The sequence below is a fragment of the Ranitomeya variabilis genome, chromosome 3 (genome assembly GCF_051348905.1).
Source record: "Ranitomeya variabilis isolate aRanVar5 chromosome 3, aRanVar5.hap1, whole genome shotgun sequence".
NCBI classification, from domain to species: Eukaryota; Metazoa; Chordata; class Amphibia; order Anura; family Dendrobatidae; genus Ranitomeya; species Ranitomeya variabilis.
Genome location: NC_135234.1, coordinates 493,881,775 through 493,902,880, shown reverse-complemented (window position 1 = coordinate 493,902,880; position 21,106 = coordinate 493,881,775). Strand labels below are relative to the sequence as shown.

General features: G+C 41.1%; 1 protein-coding gene across 1 annotated transcript in view; it reads left to right on the top strand.

Annotated features, from left to right (window-relative positions):
- The first annotated feature begins 10,260 nt into the window (after positions 1 to 10,260).
- The window catches only part of CBLB (Cbl proto-oncogene B), a 232,258-nt gene continuing 221,412 nt past the window's right edge, over positions 10,261 to 21,106 (top strand). The window contains exon 1 of the mRNA XM_077296804.1: positions 10,261 to 10,640. Within this exon, the coding sequence (XP_077152919.1) occupies positions 10,443 to 10,640 (198 nt within the window). The 5' untranslated portion in view covers positions 10,261 to 10,442. The remainder of the gene's footprint in view (positions 10,641 to 21,106) is intronic.

Here is a 21,106-nt window from a genome sequence, read left to right as displayed (position 1 = left end):
AACTTTGACTTGAGCAATCAGATCCAAATCAAATTAATCAGATAAAAGCCATGTTCACACTATCAGTATTTGGTGAATTTTTAGCTCAGTATTTGTAAGTCAAAACCAGGAGTGGGTGATAAATACAGAAGTGGTGACGTGTTTCTATTATACTTTTCTTATGACTGTTCCACTCCTGATTTTGGCTTACAGATACTGAGGTAAAATACTGAGAGTGTGACTGGAGACAAATGGGAATGATCAAAGAAAGGGAAGACATGTACCAGTACAGCAAATCAAAGGCACTGCCCTAGACCAATCAGCCGAAGGTAGAAAATGTTCCCAATTTTATTGCATTGCCAACAGTAGTGATATCACTGGCTCTGATGTAGAGTCCTTCTGACTGGGTTCACATATACAGATATGCTGGTTTCAGGATCTATTTTCTGAGCCTAATATAAAACACTACTGGCAAAACTAATGCAAAGATGAATCAGCTGCCATTAGCCTTTTTTATCATTCATCACCAGGTGCTTGTTCGGGGCAGAATCCAAATGTTATAAGAAACGTTAGGCTATGTGCACACGTTGCGGAATGGTGTGCAGATTTTTCAGCACTGTTTTTGCTAAATCTGCAGGTAAACCGCACTGCGGGTTACCCACGGATTTTCTGCGGACTTACCGCGGTTTTTGTGCGTTTTTTGTGCCAATTCCACCTGCGGTTTTACACCTGCGGATTCCTATTGAGGAGCAGGTGTAAACCGCTGCGGAATCCGCACAAAGAATTGACATGCTGCGGAAAAAACACCACTGAGTTTTCGCGTGTTTTTTCCGCAACATGTGCACTGTGCATTTTGTTTTCCATACGTTTACATGGTACTGTACAACGTATGGAAAACAGCTGCAGATCCACAGCATCAAATCCGCTGCGGATCCGCAGTAAAATCCGCAACATGTGCACATCGCCTTAGCATTAGGTCACTGGACTGACACATAACTAGCTGTATGAGCACCTATCCAAATAGGGCAAGAAACAAAAAATATATCTAAGGCCTCATTCACATATCCTTGCTTAAATACGTACCTGAAAAAATGGTGTCATCAGTGTTTTGCATCACTGTGTCCGTTTTTACCAACAGTGTGTTATCAGTGTACGGTCCATGTGTCCGTGTTTATCATCAGTGTGTCTGTCATCAGTGTACGGTCTGTGTGTTCATTGTTACGATCAGTGTGTCATCGATGTACAGTCCGTGTGTCCATTTTTACCATCAGTGTACGGTCTGTGTGTTCATTTTTATGATCAGTGTGTCATCGAATCGATGTACAGTCCGTGTGTCCATTTTTACCATCAGTGTGTCATCAGTGTATGGTCCGTGTGTTCATTTTTACCATCAGTGTGTCATCAGTGTACGGTCCGTGTGTTCATTTTTACCATCAGTGTGTCATCAGTGTACGATCCGTGTGTTCATTTTTACCATCAGTGTGTCATCAGTGTACGGTCCGTGTGTTCATTTTTATCATCAGTGTGTCATCAGTGTGTAAGCAGGTTGCGGGATGCAGTAACGGACCGGAAGCAGAGCAAGGGTTAACTCCATGCAGGGAGGCAATGGGTTAAACAGGGGAATAAACGGTTCAGTTTGGAAAGAATATGCAGAGTACAGAAATAAAGGATCAGTTAACTGCAGTTCTTGTGAAACACATATCAGAAGCTCCTCAAACTGTGACTCCTGCTGGGAAGTCAATGGCGCTGGCAAGGTCTGACGCGGTATCTTTTCCTATGGGGTCCTATGGGCAACAATGCCTTGTCTTCTGGTGGCAGCGGTCGGTGTCCGGTACCTTCCGCTAGGCCTAGTTCATATAGTATAGTGGCTGATAAGGGTGCGGGCCACAGTACTGTACGAGCCCAATGTGGCTCAGCAAATATAAACTGGCAAAATCAGGATCTCCCGTGAGCGGGAAACTATATGCTGGTAAGGTGGGTTACACAAGTCTATCCAGCACTCGGTTCCCTCTTTGTGGCACGTGCGCTGCACTCACGGTCATGAAGCACATGGCACCTTGATCTCTGTCAGCTACTACTGTTGGTGCGCTACACTATTCTCTTTATGCTGCGTGCTGCTGCTCCTGCCAAGACTGAAGCGCCGACAACCACTGGCGCGCTGCTTCTCTGGTCGGGTGCTGCACCCGATCGCTCTCTGGCAGCACGCTCTCAGTACTCACTCGCCCGGAACGTTTCACACCTCTCTCTGTGGTGACCACCATGGTGCACCCTGCACATCTCTCCTCACAGTCTCTGTCAGCGGGGTCTTCTTGGGTCTCCTACCATACAGTCCCTTTTCATTCAGATGCCGACGGATAGTACGGGTTGACACTGTTGTACCCTCGGACTGCAGGGCAGCTTGAACTTGTTTGGATGTTAGTCGAGGTTCTTTATCCAACATCGGCACAATCTTGCGTTGAAATCTCTTGTCAATTTTTCTTTTCCGTCCACATCTAGGGAGGTTAGCCACAGTGCCATGGGCTTTAAACTTCTTGATGACACTGCGCACGGTAGACACAGGAACATTCAGCTCTTTGGAGATGGACTTGTAGCCTTGAGATTGCTCATGCTTCCTCACAATTTGGTTTCTCAAGTCCTCAGACAGTTCTTTGGTCTTCTTTCTTTTCTCCATGCTCAATGTGGTACACACAAGGACACAGGACAGAGGTTGAGTCAACTTTAATCCATGTCAACTGGCTGCAAGTTTGATTTACTTATTGCCAACACCTGTTAGGTGCCATAGGTAAGTTACAGGTGCTGTTAATTACACAAATTAGAGAAGCATCACATGATTTTTCGAACAGTGCCAATACTTTTGTCCACCCCCTTTTTAATGTTTGGTGTGGAATTATATCCAATTTGGCTTTAGGACAATTCTTTTTGTGTTTTTTCATTTAAGACAAATTAAATGAAGATAATAAGAAATAATTTGTGTTTGCAATCATTTTCAGGAAGAAACTGAGTATTATCTGACAGAATTGAAGGGGTGTCAATACTTTTGGCCACAACTGTAATACAGGTAATGGTGTATTTTTGGCATACATGTCATAATGGTGACGGTGTATGTTTGCCATATACTGGTGATGGTGTATTTTTGCATACATATTATACTGGTGATTGTGTGTTTTTGTATACACATTATACTCGTGATGGTGTATTTTTGCATACATTTTATATTGGTGATGGTGTATTTTTGGCATACATATTATACTGGTGACGGTCTAATTTTGGCCTACATATTATACAGGTGAACAGTGGCGTTCCACCAATAGCGGCAGGCCACGCTTCCGCTATGGGGTCTGTAAGTTGGGGAGGGCCCGGTGCCAGCGCTAGATGCCGATACAGTTTAAAATAATGATGGGAGAGGAAGCAATCAGCTGACGCTCACTTTCCCATCATTCCCCGACTGAGCTCTGTGATGTCTCAGCGCAGAGGGCGTGGTGACGTCATATAGCACGGCCTCTGTGCTGAGCAGTGCACAGGGTCAGAAGACCGTAGACTGCAAAGAACGTAGAAGTGGGGAACAGGGAGAGGTATTTTATTTTTTCTGAATGGAGCAATATATGAGGCTCATTATAATGTATGGAGCACTATATTGGGCCCATTATACTGTATGGAGCACTATATGGGGCCCATTATACTGAATGGAGAACTATATGGGGCCCACTATACTGTATGGAACACTATGGGGGGGCCATTAATCTATATACAGCAATATATGGGGCCCATTATACTATATGGAGCACTATATGGGGCCCATTATACTGAATGGAGAACTATATGGGGTGCAATAATACTGTATGGAGGACTATGTGGTGCCCAAAATACTGTATGGAGGACTATGTGGTGCCCAAAATACTGTATGGAGGACTATGTGGTGCCCATAATACTGTCTGGAGGACTATGTGGTGCCAAAAATACTGTATGGAGGACTATGTGGTGCCCATAATACTATATGGAGGATTATGTGGTGCCCATAATACTGTATGGAGGACTATGTGGTGCCCATAATATTGTATGGAGGAATACGTGGTGGCCATAATACTGTAAGGAAGACTATGTGGTGCCCATAATACTGTAAGGAAGACTATGTGGTGCCCATAATACTATATGGAGGACTATGTGGTGCCCATAATACTGTATGGAGGACTATGTGGTGCCCATAATACTGTATGGATGACTATATAGGAGGAAAATGACTTTGTAATGGCTGCAAAGTTGTGAAAGATGATCTTATGGGACCCAGCTGAATTTTAAGGGTTTTTTGAGCGGTAAGCCCAAATAAAACTTCTGTTATGGGGCCAGATGATTTCTATATACGCCCTGCTGGTGATGGTGTACTTTTGGCATACATATTATACTGGTGACGGTGGAGTTTTAGCATACATATTATACTGGTGACGGTGGAGTTTTGGCATACATATTATACTGGTGACTGTGGAGTTTTGGCATACATATTATACTGGTGATGGTGGAGTTTTGGCATACATATTATACTGGTGACTGTGGAGTTTTGGCATACATATTATACTGTGACGGTGGAGTTTTGGCATACATATTATACTGGTGAGTGGTGACGGTGGAGTTTTGGCATACATATTATACTGGTGAAGGTGGAGTTTTGGCATACATATTATACTGGTGACGGTGGAGTTTTGGCATACATATTATACTGGTGAGTGGTGACGGTGGAGTTTTGGCATACATATTATACTGGTGAAGGTGGAGTTTTGGCATACATATTATACTGGTGACGGTGGAGTTTTGGCATACATATTATACTGGTGAGTGGTGACGGTGGAGTTTTGGCATACATATTATACTGGTGACGGTGGAGTTTTGGCATACATATTATACTGGTGACGGTGGAGTTTTGGCATACATATTATACTGTGACGGTGGAGTTTTGGCATACATATTATACTGGTGACGGTGGAGTTTTGGCATACATATTATACTGGTGACGGTGGAGTTTTGGCATACATATTATACTGTGACGGTGGAGTTTTGGCATACATATTATACTGGTGACGGTGGAGTTTTGGCATACATATTATACTGGTGACGGTGGAGTTTTGGCATACATATTATACTGGTGACGGTGGAGTTTTGGCATACATATTATACTGGTGACGGTGGAGTTTTGGCATACATATTATACTGGTGACTGTGGAGTTTTGGCATACATATTATACTGGTGAAGGTGGAGTTTTGGCATACATATTATACTGGTGACGGTGGAGTTTTGGCATACATATTATACTGGTGACGGTGGAGTTTTGGCATACATATTATACTGGTGAAGGTGGAGTTTTGGCATACATATTATACTGGTGAAGGTGGAGTTTTGGCATACATATTATACTGGTGAAGGTGGAGTTTTGGCATACATATTATACTGGTGAAGGTGGAGTTTTGGCATACATATTATACTGTGACGGTGGAGTTTTGGCATACATATTATACTGGTGAGTGGTGACGGTGGAGTTTTGGCATACATATTATACTGGTGAAGGTGGAGTTTTGGCATACATATTATACTGGTGACGGTGGAGTTTTGGCATACATATTATACTGGTGAGTGGTGACGGTGGAGTTTTGGCATACATATTATACTGGTGACGGTGGAGTTTTGGCATACATATTATACTGGTGACGGTGGAGTTTTGGCATACATATTATACTGTGACGGTGGAGTTTTGGCATACATATTATACTGGTGACGGTGGAGTTTTGGCATACATATTATACTGGTGACGGTGGAGTTTTGGCATACATATTATACTGTGACGGTGGAGTTTTGGCATACATATTATACTGGTGACGGTGGAGTTTTGGCATACATATTATACTGGTGACGGTGGAGTTTTGGCATACATATTATACTGGTGACGGTGGAGTTTTGGCATACATATTATACTGGTGACGGTGGAGTTTTGGCATACATATTATACTGGTGACGGTGGAGTTTTGGCATACATATTATACTGGTGAAGGTGGAGTTTTGGCATACATATTATACTGGTGACGGTGGAGTTTTGGCATACATATTATACTGGTGAAGGTGGAGTTTTGGCATACATATTATACTGGTGAAGGTGGAGTTTTGGCATACATATTATACTGGTGATGGTGGCGTTTTGGCATACATATTATACTGGTGACGGTGGAGTTTTGGCATACATATTATACTGGTGACGGTGGAGTTTTGGCATACATATTATACTGGTGAAGGTGGAGTTTTGGCATACATATTATACTGGTGACGGTGGAGTTTTGGCATACATATTATACTGGTGACGGTGGAGTTTTGGCATACATATTATACTGGTGAGTGGTGACGGTGGAGTTTTGGCATACATATTATACTGGTGACGGTGGAGTTTTGGCATACATATTATACTGTGACGGTGGAGTTTTGGCATACATATTATACTGGTGACGGTGGAGTTTTGGCATACATATTATACTGGTGACGGTGGAGTTTTGGCATACATATTATACTGGTGACGGTGGAGTTTTGGCATACATATTATACTGGTGACGGTGGAGTTTTGGCATACATATTATACTGGTGACTGTGGAGTTTTGGCATACATATTATACTGGTGACGGTGGAGTTTTGGCATACATATTATACTGTGACGGTGGAGTTTTGGCATACATATTATACTGGTGACGGTGGAGTTTTGGCATACATATTATACTGGTGACGGTGGAGTTTTGGCATACATATTATACTGGTGACGGTGGAGTTTTGGCATACATATTATACTGGTGACGGTGGAGTTTTGGCATACATATTATACTGGTGACGGTGGAGTTTTGGCATACATATTATACTGGTGATGGTGGAGTTTTGGCATACATATTATACTGGTGACGGTGGAGTTTTGGCATACATATTATACTGGTGAGTGGTGAAGGTGGAGTTTTGGCATACATATTATACTGGTGACGGTGGAGTTTTGGCATACATATTATACTGGTGACGGTGGAGTTTTGGCATACATATTATACTGTGACGGTGGAGTTTTGGCATACATATTATACTGGTGACGGTGGAGTTTTGGCATACATATTATACTGGTGACGGTGGAGTTTTGGCATACATATTATACTGTGACGGTGGAGTTTTGGCATACATATTATACTGGTGATGGTGGAGTTTTGGCATACATATTATACTGGTGACGGTGGAGTTTTGGCATACTTATTATACTGGTGATGGTGGAGTTTTGGCATACATATTATACTGGTGACGGTGGAGTTTTGGCATACATATTGTACTGGTGACAGTGGAGTTTTGGCATACATATTATACTGGTGACGGCGGAGTTTTGGCATACATATTATACTGTGACGGTGGAGTTTTGGCATACATATTATACTGGTGACTGTGGAGTTTTGGCATACATATTATACTGGTGACGGTGGAGTTTTGGCATACATATTATACTGGTGAGTGGTGAAGGTGGAGTTTTGGCATACATATTATACTGGTGACGGTGGAGTTTTGGCATACATATTATACTGGTGAGTGGTGAAGGTGGAGTTTTGGCATACATATTATACTGGTGACGGTGGAGTTTTGGCATACATATTATACTGGTGACGGTGGAGTTTTGGCATACATATTATACTGGTGGCGGTGGAGTTTTGGCATACATATTATACTGGTGATGGTGGAGTTTTGGCATACATATTATACTGTGACGGTGGAGTTTTGGCATACATATTATACTGGTGATGGTGGAGTTTTGGCATACATATTATACTGGTGACGGTGGAGTTTTGGCATACATATTATACTGGTGACGGTGGAGTTTTGGCATACATATTATACTGGTGACGGTGGAGTTTTGGCATACATATTATACTGGTGACGGTGGAGTTTTGGCATACATATTATACTGGTGACGGTGGAGTTTTGGCATACATATTATACTGGTGACGGTGGAGTTTTGGCATACATATTATACTGTGACGGTGGAGTTTTGGCATACATATTATACTGGTGAAGGTGGAGTTTTGGCATACATATTATACTGGTGAGTGGTGAAGGTGGAGTTTTGGCATACATATTATACTGGTGACGGTGGAGTTTTGGCATACATATTATACTGGTGAGTGGTGAAGGTGGAGTTTTGGCATACATATTATACTGGTGACGGTGGAGTTTTGGCATACATATTATACTGGTGACGGTGGAGTTTTGGCATACATATTATACTGGTGGCGGTGGAGTTTTGGCATACATATTATACTGGTGATGGTGGAGTTTTGGCATACATATTATACTGTGACGGTGGAGTTTTGGCATACATATTATACTGGTGATGGTGGAGTTTTGGCATACATATTATACTGGTGACGGTGGAGTTTTGGCATACATATTATACTGGTGACGGTGGAGTTTTGGCATACATATTATACTGGTGATGGTGGAGTTTTGGCATACATATTATACTGGTGACGGTGGAGTTTTGGCATACATATTATACTGGTGACGGTGGAGTTTTGGCATACATATTATACTGGTGATGGTGGAGTTTTGGCATACATATTATACTGGTGACGGTGGAGTTTTGGCATACATATTATACTGGTGACGGTGGAGTTTTGGCATACATATTATACTGGTGATGGTGGAGTTTTGGCATACATATTATACTGGTGACGGTGGAGTTTTGGCATACATATTATACTGGTGATGGTGGAGTTTTGGCATACATATTATACTGGTGACGGTGGAGTTTTGGCATACATATTATACTGGTGAGTGGTGAAGGTGGAGTTTTGGCATACATATTATACTGGTGACGGTGGAGTTTTGGCATACATATTATACTGGTGACGGTGGAGTTTTGGCATACATATTATACTGTGACGGTGGAGTTTTGGCATACATATTATACTGGTGACGGTGGAGTTTTGGCATACATATTATACTGGTGACGGTGGAGTTTTGGCATACATATTATACTGGTGACGGTGGAGTTTTGGCATACATATTATACTGGTGATGGTGGAGTTTTGGCATACATATTATACTGGTGACGGTGGAGTTTTGGCATACATATTATACTGGTGACGGTGGAGTTTTGGCATACATATTATACTGGTGACGGTGGAGTTTTGGCATACATATTATACTGGTGACGGTGGAGTTTTGGCATACATATTATACTGGTGACGGTGGAGTTTTGGCATACATATTATACTGGTGACGGTGGAGTTTTGGCATACATATTATACTGGTGATGGTGGAGTTTTGGCATACATATTATACTGGTGACGGTGGAGTTTTGGCATACATATTATACTGGTGACGGTGGAGTTTTGGCATACATATTATACTGGTGACGGTGGAGTTTTGGCATACATATTATACTGGTGACGGTGGAGTTTTGGCATACATATTATACTGGTGACGGTGGAGTTTTGGCATACATATTATACTGGTGACGGTGGAGTTTTGGCATACATATTATACTGGTGATGGTGGAGTTTTGGCATACATATTATACTGGTGGCGGTGGAGTTTTGGCATACATATTATACTGGTGACGGTGGAGTTTTGGCATACATATTATACTGGTGACGGTGGAGTTTTGGCATACATATTATACTGGTGACGGTGGAGTTTTGGCATACATATTATACTGGTGACTGTGGAGTTTTGGCATACACATGACACTTTTAGGCTATGTTCTTGCTACATTGTGGAATATGAGCCAGGAAAGCTCCCAGTGCAGCCTATCTAACCATAAGACCCCATTCACCTGTCTCCTGACCCCGCTGGGATGGGCATGTGCTTGCCAGTACAAGTTTTGGATGGAGCTTTCAGGGCAGATGCGATCAGTAGTAGGATGGGCGCAGATTTGGGAATTGCTATGTTAGCAGTTTCCTGGATTTGTTACTTCTAAAAAGTTCTGCTGAGAGAAGAGGCCAGGACTGGTGATCAGCACCAGTAACCCATCACCAGCACAGCAGAAGAGGGGCACAGAAAAGTCCCCCACACAGGAGCTGGCAGAGGTGGCACATACACGCACAGTAGTCTTCTGAGTGACTGGAATGATTGGCCCCTGTACCATCTGTGTGCCAGCCAGGCCCCCTCCCCGGGTGGCGCCCCTCTACCTGCCCTCCCCCTCTGTCTGGCTGGAGCTGAGGGACACTAGAAGGAACTGGCGCTTTAAAGGGGCCGTGCACGATAAAACCAAGCCTGCTCTTCCCATCCTCCTCCTCCGGTGACCTCACCACGGCTCAGCCTGCAGCTCTGCCGAGAAGGGAGAGAAGGGGAGAGAGTTCCTAGCGGCCGGCAGAAGGGGCACATACACGGGCTGCGCTGGGCAGCGGCCACTCCTGCACGGACCCTCTGCAGAGTCGCCCTGAGGCCGGCCTTCCTTCCTGCCGCTAACGACATGGCCAGCAGCGGAGGCAGCAGCAGTGCGATCAGTAGCGCCCCGACCGGGCGGGTCCTGGGGGCCCGGAGCGCCAACCCCCGCAAGGCCCGCATCCAGGGCTTCATCGATGCCATCCAGGACGCGGTGGGACCCCCGAAACAGGCGGCGGCCGACAGGAGGACAGTGGAGAAGACCTGGAAACTGATGGACAAAGTGGTAAGAGGAGGAGGGCGGCATGTGCCCGTCACCCTGTGCCCGGGAGAGCTGCCCCAGCTGCCCCTCGCCCTGAGAAACTTTATTAACCGGTGCGCTGCCAGGAGTGCCCCAAACTTTATGTAGTGTAATGGGGAGAGCATGGGGGCACTACCTGTATGGTCTGGGGGCTAACACAACTCTGGTACCTAGGACACCTGTGTCATCTATATACTTACTATACCCTATTTGTGTCTATATACTCACTATACGCTACATGTGTCTATATACTTACTATACGCTACGTGTGTCTATATACTTACTATACACTACGTGTGTCTATATACTTACTATACGCTACGTGTGTCTATATACTTACTATACACTACGTGTGTCTATATACTTACTATACACTACGTGTGTCTATATACTTACTATACTCTACGTGTGTCTATATACTCACTATACACTAAGTGTCTATATACTCACTATAGGCTACGTGTGTCTATATACTTACTATACACTACGTGTGTCTATATACTCACTATACACTACGTGTGTCTATATACTTACTATACGCTACGTGTGTCTATATACTTACTATACGCTACGTGTGTCTATATACTTACTATACACTACGTGTGTCTATATACTTACTATACGCTACGTGTGTCTATATACTTACTATACGCTACGTGTGTCTATATACTTACTATACGCTACGTGTGTCTATATACTTACTATACACTAAGTGTCTATATACTTACTATACACTACGTGTGTCTATATACTTACTATACGCTACGTGTGTCTATATACTTACTATACGCTACATGTGTCTATATACTTACTATACGCTACGTGTGTCTATATACTTACTATACACTACGTGTGTCTATATACTTACTATACGCTACGTGTGTCTATATACTTACTATACGCTACGTGTGTCTATATACTTACTATACGCTACGTGTGTCTATATACTTACTATACGCTACGTGTGTCTATATACTTACTATACGCTACGTGTGTCTATATACTTACTATACGCTACGTGTGTCTATATACTTACTATACACTACGTGTGTGTCTATATACTTACTATACGCTACGTGTGTCTATATACTTACTATACGCTACGTGTGTCTATATACTTACTATACACTACGTGTGTGTCTATATACTTACTATATGCTACGTGTGTCTATATACTTACTATACACTACGTGTGTCTATATACTTACTATACACTACGTGTGTCTATATACTTACTATACGCTACGTGTGTGTCTATATACTTACTATACACTACGTGTGTGTCTATATACTCACTATACGCTACATGTGTGTCTATATACTTACTATACACTACTTGTGTCTATATACTTACTATACGCTACGTGTGTCTATATACTTACTATACGCTACGTGTGTCTATATACTTACTATACGCTACGTGTGTCTATATACTTACTATACACTACGTGTGTGTCTATATACTTACTATACGCTACGTGTGTCTATATACTTACTATACGCTACGTGTGTCTATATACTTACTATACTCTACGTGTCTATATACTTACTATACACTACGTGTGTCTATATACTTACTATACGCTACGTGTGTGTCTATATACTTACTATACACTACGTGTGTGTCTATATACTCACTATACGCTACATGTGTGTCTATATACTTACTATACACTACTTGTGTCTATATACTTACTATACGCTACGTGTGTCTATATACTTACTATACGCTACGTGTGTCTATATACTTACTATACGCTACGTGTGTCTATATACTTACTATACACTACGTGTGTGTCTATATACTTACTATACGCTACGTGTGTCTATATACTTACTATACCCTATTTGTGTCTATATACTTACTATACGCTACGTGTGTCTATATACTTACTATACACTACGTGTGTGTCTATATACTTACTATACGCTACGTGTGTCTATATACTTACTATACGCTACGTGTGTCTATATACTTACTATACTCTACGTGTCTATATACTTACTATACACTACGTGTGTCTATATACTTACTATACGCTACGTGTGTGTCTATATACTTACTATACACTACGTGTGTGTCTATATACTCACTATACGCTACATGTGTGTCTATATACTTACTATACACTACTTGTGTCTATATACTTACTATACGCTACGTGTGTCTATATACTTACTATACGCTACGTGTGTCTATATACTTACTATACGCTACGTGTGTCTATATACTTACTATACACTACGTGTGTGTCTATATACTTACTATACGCTACGTGTGTCTATATACTTACTATACGCTACGTGTGTCTATATACTTACTATACCCTATTTGTGTCTATATACTTACTATACGCTACGTGTGTCTATATACTTACTATACACTACGTGTGTGTCTATATACTTACTATACGCTACGTGTGTCTATATACTTACTATACGCTACGTGTGTCTATATACTTACTATACTCTACGTGTCTATATACTTACTATACACTACGTGTGTGTCTATATACTTACTATACGCTACGTGTGTCTATATACTTACTATACACTACGTGTGTGTCTATATACTTACTATACACTACGTGTGTGTCTATATACTTGCTATACGCTACGTGTGTCTATAACTTACTATACACTACATGTGTCTATATACTTACTATACACTACGTGTGTGTCTATATACTTACTATACTCTACGTGTCTATATACTTACTATACTCTACGTGTCTATATACTTACTATACACTACGTGTGTGTCTATATACTTACTATACGCTACGTGTGTCTATATACTTACTATACACTACGTGTGTGTCTATATACTTACTATACACTACGTGTGTGTCTATATACTCACTATACTCTACGTGTCTATATACTTACTATACTCTACGTGTCTATATACTTACTATACGCTACGTGTGTCTATATACTTACTATACGCTACGTGTGTCTATATACTTACTATACTCTACGTGTCTATATACTTACTATACACTACGTGTGTGTCTATATACTTACTATACGCTACGTGTGTCTATATACTTACTATACGCTACGTGTGTGTCTATATACTTACTATACACTACATGTGTCTATATACTTACTATACGCTACGTGTGTCTATATACTTACTATACGCTACGTGTGTGTCTATATACTTACTATACACTACATGTGTCTATATACTTACTATACACTACGTGTGTGTCTATATACTTACTATACGCTACGTGTGTGTCTATATACTTACTATATGCTACGTGTGTCTATATACTTACTATACGCTACGTGTGTCTATATACTTACTATACACTACGTGTGCCTATATACTCACTATACGCTACATGTGTGTCTATATACTTACTATACGCTACGTGTGTCTATATATTTACTATACACTACGTGTGTGTCTATATACTTACTATACGCTACGTGTGTCTATATACTTACTATACACTACGTGTGTGTCTATATACTTACTATACACTACGTGTGTCTATATACTTACTATACTCTACGTGTCTATATACTTACTATACTCTACGTGTCTATATACTTACTATACACTACGTGTGTGTCTATATACTTACTATACGCTACGTGTGTCTATATACTTACTATACACTACGTGTGTGTCTATATACTTACTATACACTACGTGTGTGTCTATATACTCACTATACTCTACGTGTCTATATACTTACTATACTCTACGTGTCTATATACTTACTATACGCTACGTGTGTCTATATACTTACTATACTCTACGTGTCTATATACTTACTATACACTACGTGTGTGTCTATATACTTACTATACGCTACGTGTGTCTATATACTTACTATACGCTACGTGTGTGTCTATATACTTACTATACACTACATGTGTCTATATACTTACTATACGCTACGTGTGTCTATATACTTACTATACGCTACGTGTGTGTCTATATACTTACTATATGCTACGTGTGTCTATATACTTACTATACACTACGTGTGTGTCTATATACTTACTATACGCTACGTGTGTCTATATACTTACTATACGCTACGTGTGTGTCTATATACTTACTATACACTACATGTGTCTATATACTTACTATACACTACGTGTGTGTCTATATACTTACTATACGCTACGTGTGTGTCTATATACTTACTATATGCTACGTGTGTCTATATACTTACTATACGCTACGTGTGTCTATATACTTACTATACACTACGTGTGCCTATATACTCACTATACGCTACATGTGTGTCTATATACTTACTATACGCTACGTGTGTCTATATATTTACTATACACTACGTGTGTGTCTATATACTTACTATACGCTACGTGTGTGTCTATATACTTACTATACACTACGTGTGTGTCTATATACTTACTATACACTACGTGTGTCTATATACTTACTATACGCTACGTGTGTCTATATACTTACTATACGCTACGTGTGTCTATATACTTACTATACGCTACGTGTGTGACTATATACCTTACTTACTATACACTGCGTGTGTCTATATACTTACTATACGCTACGTGTGTCTATATACTTACTATACACTACATGTGTCTATATACTTGCTATACGCTACGTGTGTGTCTATATACTTACTATACGCTACGTGTGTGTCTATATACTTACTATACGCTACGTGTGTCTATATACTCACTATACGCTACGTGTCTATATACTTACTATGCGCTACGTGTGTCTATAACTTACTATACACTACGTGTGTCTATATACTTACTATACGCTACGTGTGTCTATATACTTACTATACGCTACGTGTGTGACTATATACCTTACTTACTATACACTGCGTGTGTCTATATACTTACTATACGCTACGTGTGTCTATATACTTACTATACACTACATGTGTCTATATACTTACTATACGCTACGTGTGTGTCTATATACTTACTATACGCTACGTGTGTGTCTATATACTTACTATACGCTACGTGTGTCTATATACTCACTATACGCTACGTGTCTATATACTTACTATGCGCTACGTGTGTCTATAACTTACTATACACTACGTGTGTGTCTATATACTTACTATACGCTACGTGTGTGTCTATATACTTACTATACGCTACGTGTGTGTCTATATACTTACTATACGCTACGTGTGTGTCTATATACTTACTATACGCTACGTGTGTCTATATACTCACTATACGCTACGTGTCTATATACTTACTATGTGCTACGTGTGTCTATAACTTACTATACACTACGTGTGTCTATATACTTACTATACACTACGTGTGTGTCTATATACTTACTATACGCTACGTGTGTGTTTATATACTTACTATACGCTACGTGTGTGTCTATATACTTACTATACGCTACGTGTGTGTCTATATACTTACTATACACTACGTGTGTCTATATACTTACTATACACTACGTGTGTGTCTATATACTTACTATATGCTACGTGTCTATAACTTACTATACACTACTTGTGTCTATATACTTACTATACGCTACGTGTGTCTATATACTTACTATACGCTACGTGTGTGTCTATATACTTACTATACGCTACGTGTGTCTATAACTTACTATACACTACGTGTGTCTATATACTTACTATACGCTACGTGTGTGTCTATATACTTGCTATACGCTACGTGTGTCTATAACTTACTATACACTACGTGTGTCTATATACTTACTATACGCTACGTGTGTCTATATACTTACTATACGCTACGTGTGTCTATATACTTACTATACACTACGTGTGTGTCTATATACTTACTATACGCTACGTGTGTGTCTATATACTTACTATACGCTACGTGTGTCTATATATTTACTATACGCTACGTGTGTCTATATACTTACTATACGCTACGTGTGTGACTATATACCTTACTTACTATACACTGTGTGTGTTTATATACTTACTATACACTACGTGTGTCTATATACTTACTATATGCTACGTGTCTATAACTTACTATACACTACGTGTGTCTATATACTTACTATATGCTACGTGTGTGTCTCTATACTTACTATACACCACATGTGATAACAGTATCCATGCGGGTGATAACTAGCCACTACATGTGATAACTCCAGTTTCCATCTCGTGATATTTTTAGCGTTCCTTGACATGTGATAACTCCTCATTTTCAGCTGTGAGGGGGTTGTTCTGTATATAAACACTGGTAGAGTGGGAAGTTGTGGGATGATCATTTGCAGTAATTATGGACTGAAGCTGAAGGGGGTCCACACGTCATATGGCTTCCTAAGCTGGGAGTTTGTAAAACATAAACGGGGGTGGGGTAGGAAAGGTAAAACCCAGACTTTCGGGTATACTCTCTTTTTGAAGGATGTGTGTTGTCAGAAAGCTGCCATAATAAAGACCAGCTCAATGGGGATGTCTGCTGTAAGGTTACACTTGAGTGAGTCGGAGTGTCTGAAGCATATCTACCTGTAGAAGCCAGAGGGCTTACATATTGACCCCGGCCTTCTACAAAGTCGGTCAAAAGTAGAGGTGTCTTGTGAAGGTACGTCTACTGTAATGTAGGTAATACACATAAAATTAGAAGATGGGGCAAGCTCCTTTAAGAGAAGGTGTCATTCCATATTTTTCTTTTGAGTAGCTTCTCCCTATTAGCCACATGGCAGACCATTTATCTTTAGAACATCTATGAGACTAATAAAACTAGTGGGGACATCTGTGGGTGACAGCTTTGCCTCGTACACACAACCAGATGCCCTCCTGAGGGGTCACGTGTCTGATCTCTCCAGGTGGAACCACTCATTCACCAGAGTCCACATATTTGTCACCCTGACACCAGTAGACTATGATATATTTGTCTATTATTGATGCATGGGGCCCTTTAGATGTAGATGGCTGTCCAGTCTTACTTTCAATCTATCATGGAGTGTGACTTGCTGTCTTGTATGCCAACACTAATTGCATGTGCTGGTGCTCTGGTACAGATACTGCTTGCGGGCCCAGGACGTTCGAGCTTCACTTCTTGTTCCTCAGTTTGAGACTGACATGTCACATTGATTGGTTTAGTGATGGCTGATGCGTGTTCTCGTGTTGTTGGTTCCTGATGATAATCCTACAGCCCAATATACGAAGTGCTACATGTGAGCCCTGAGGGGAGCCATGAATACAAGGACTGAACTCTCTTATTCTGCGCACGAGCTTGCTCCTCGATGGACCTAATGTAGATAATACATTTTAGTGCCATTTTCAGAAGTCGTCACCCTCTTTACTTGGGAACATTGCAGAAAATTAAGTTTTATCTCCATTTAAAGGATTTTCAGGTTGAGTAAACTTATTTTGAACTGGTTTATTAGTAGAATTACTTGTTCACAGAGCGGGTACAAAGTGTCTCTTCCTCTGAAGGACCATGCCCCTCTGGTACAAGGTTGTCCATTGAGTTCTGTCGTTGCTGTGTAAAGCTTAATTTCGCTTTCAGTGATGTCCTATGGAAATTGAATTTTTGTTGATGCGTACCTCCACAGATTACTCCTTATCTCAGAGGAAAGGGAATCACAGAAATATTACACCTTAGGGCTGTTTCTAAAAGACTCACCCCACTCAAAAGTTGGCTACCATCTATCGGATGGAAGCTAAGAGTGTCCTTTTGGCCTTCTTTTGGGTGGCAATATAACAGTGTATAGCATTTTTACCATTATGACATGTTCCTGATATAAGCCACTGTATGGCTTCAGAGGGCCACATATCTGAGGTTTAAAACATGGAATACTCCCCAACGTATACCACCGACCCGGCGTGAACAGATCCTGAATGATAGTTTCTTTGGCTTCCTGCTCCATCCATTGATAGTTATGTGGGCGTTCCACATACGTCAAGGTCAGTTGGCACAAGGACACAGATGAACAATTCTTTTATGTAGGGTGATTGTTTTCCTAAAGCTTTGGGTGGTATCGGACATTCTTGCTTTATTAGAAGCCTTGTCTGCCCTGGAGAAGTTTGTGTCCTGCTCTTTACAATGGAGATAAATCGCTCTATATGTGAGCCGTGTAGGTATATTCTGACCTTCAGGAGGTCCAGGACCACATTTAAGATGCTTAATCTAAACAGAGGTGGTAGATGCTTGAGGGACCCGTGAAGTCATATTTCAGTTTAGTCAATTGTCCCACAAATGATTTCTACTTGTCAATGTGGTCATTTGTTGCTAATCTGATTTCCTTTAGTCATGTAATAATGTCTCTGATCATACATATCACATAAAGTGTTACAGCATAGGCATGTAATAACGGCTCTATGACCATACATATCACATAAAGCGTTACAGCATAGGCATGTAATAACGGCTCTATGATTGTACATATTACAGGAAGCATTACAGCGTAGTCATGTGATAATGGCTCTGTGATCCTACATATCACATAAAGTGTTACAGCCTAGTCATGTAATATCGGCTCTATGATCATACATATTACAGGAAGCATTACAGCATAGTCATGTGATAATGGCTCTGTGATCATACATATTACAGGAAGCGTTACAGCATAGGTATGTAATTACGGCTCTATGATCATACATATTGCAGTAAGCGTTACAGCATAGGCATGTAGTAACGGCTCTATGATCATTACAGGAAGCATTACAGCCTAGTCATATAATAACAGCTCTATGATCATACATATTACAGGAAGCATTACAGCATAGTCATGTGATACCGGCTCTGCGATCATACATATTACAGGAAGCATTACAGCCTAGTCATATAATAACAGCTCTATGATCATACATATTACAGGAAGCATTACAGCACAGTCATGTGATACCGGCTCTGCGATCATACATGTTACAGGAAATGTTGCAGCATAGTCATATATATAATGGCTATATGATCATACATATCACATAAAGCGTTACAGCATAGGCATATAATAACAGCTCTATGATCATACATATTACAGGAAGCATTACAGCCTAGTCATGTGATAACAGCTCTGTGTTCATACATATCACATAAAGTGTTACAGCCTAGTCATGTAATAACGGCTCTATGATCATACATATTACAGGAAGCATTACAGCGTAGTCATGTGATAATGGCTCTGTGATCATACATGTTACAGGAAGCATTACAACATAGTCATGTGATATCGGCTCGGCGATCATGCATATTACAGGAAGCGTTACAGCTTAATCATGTAATACATATTACAGGAAGCGTTACAGCATAGTCATATAATAACGGCTCTATGATCATTACAGGAAGCATTACAGCCTAGTCATGTAATAACAGCTCTATGATCATACATATTACAGGAAGCATTACAGCCTAGTCATGTAATAACAGCTCTATGATCATACATATTACAGGAAGCATTAAGGCCATGTTCACACTTTGCGGGTGACCTCTGCGGGTTCTCCCGCAGCGGATTTGATAAATCTGCAGGGCAAAACTGCTGCGGTTATCCCTGCAGATTTATCGCGGTTTGTTCCGCGGTTTCCGCTGCGGGTTTCCGCCTATACTATTGATGCTGCATATGCAGCAATATGCAGCATCAATAGTAATGTTAAAATAAAAAAAAAAGTTTATATACTCACCCTCTGACGTCCCGATCTCCTCGGCGCTGCACCCGGCGGTCCGGTTCCAAAGATGATGTGCGAGAAGGACCCTTCGTGACGTCACGGTCATGTGACCGCGGCGTCATCACGGTTATGTGACCGCGACGTCACCGCAGGTCCTGTTCGCACAGCAACTCTGACAGGCCGGCTGCGTGCAGCGCTGAGAGGTGAGTATAACATGATTTTTTATTTTAATTTTTTTTTTTTACACACAAATATGGTTCCCAGGGCCTGGAGGAGAGTCTCCTCTCCTCCACCCCGGGTACCACCCGCACATTATCCGCTTACTTCCCGCAACGTGGGCACAGCCCCATGCGGGAAGTAAGCGGTTCAATGCATTCCTATGGGTGCAGAATCGCAGCGATTCTGCACAAAGTAGTGACATGCTGCGGGTTGTAAACCGCTGCGTTTCTGCGCGGTTTTTCCTGCAGCATGTGCACAGCGGTTTGCGGTTTCCATAGGGTTTACATGTAAATGTAAACGCAATGGAAACTGCTGCGGACCCGCAGCATCAAAATCGCGGCGGTTCCATGGTAAAAACCGCAAAGTGTGAACATGGCCTTACAGCATAGTCTGAGAGCAAAACCTCTTATATTTTGGGCTCAATCAATAATGGTGAATGCTACATGGTCCCATCTTGTGGCCAGCTTAGAAGTCTCTCATTTTTAGAGTCTAAGGGTATGTGCACACGTTGTGGATTCGGCTGCGGATCTGCAAATGTTTTCCATGCATTGTACAGTAGCATGTAAACCTATGGAAAACCAAATTTGCTGTGCACATGCTGTGGAAAATTCTGCGCGGAAACACAGCGGTTTATTTTCCGCA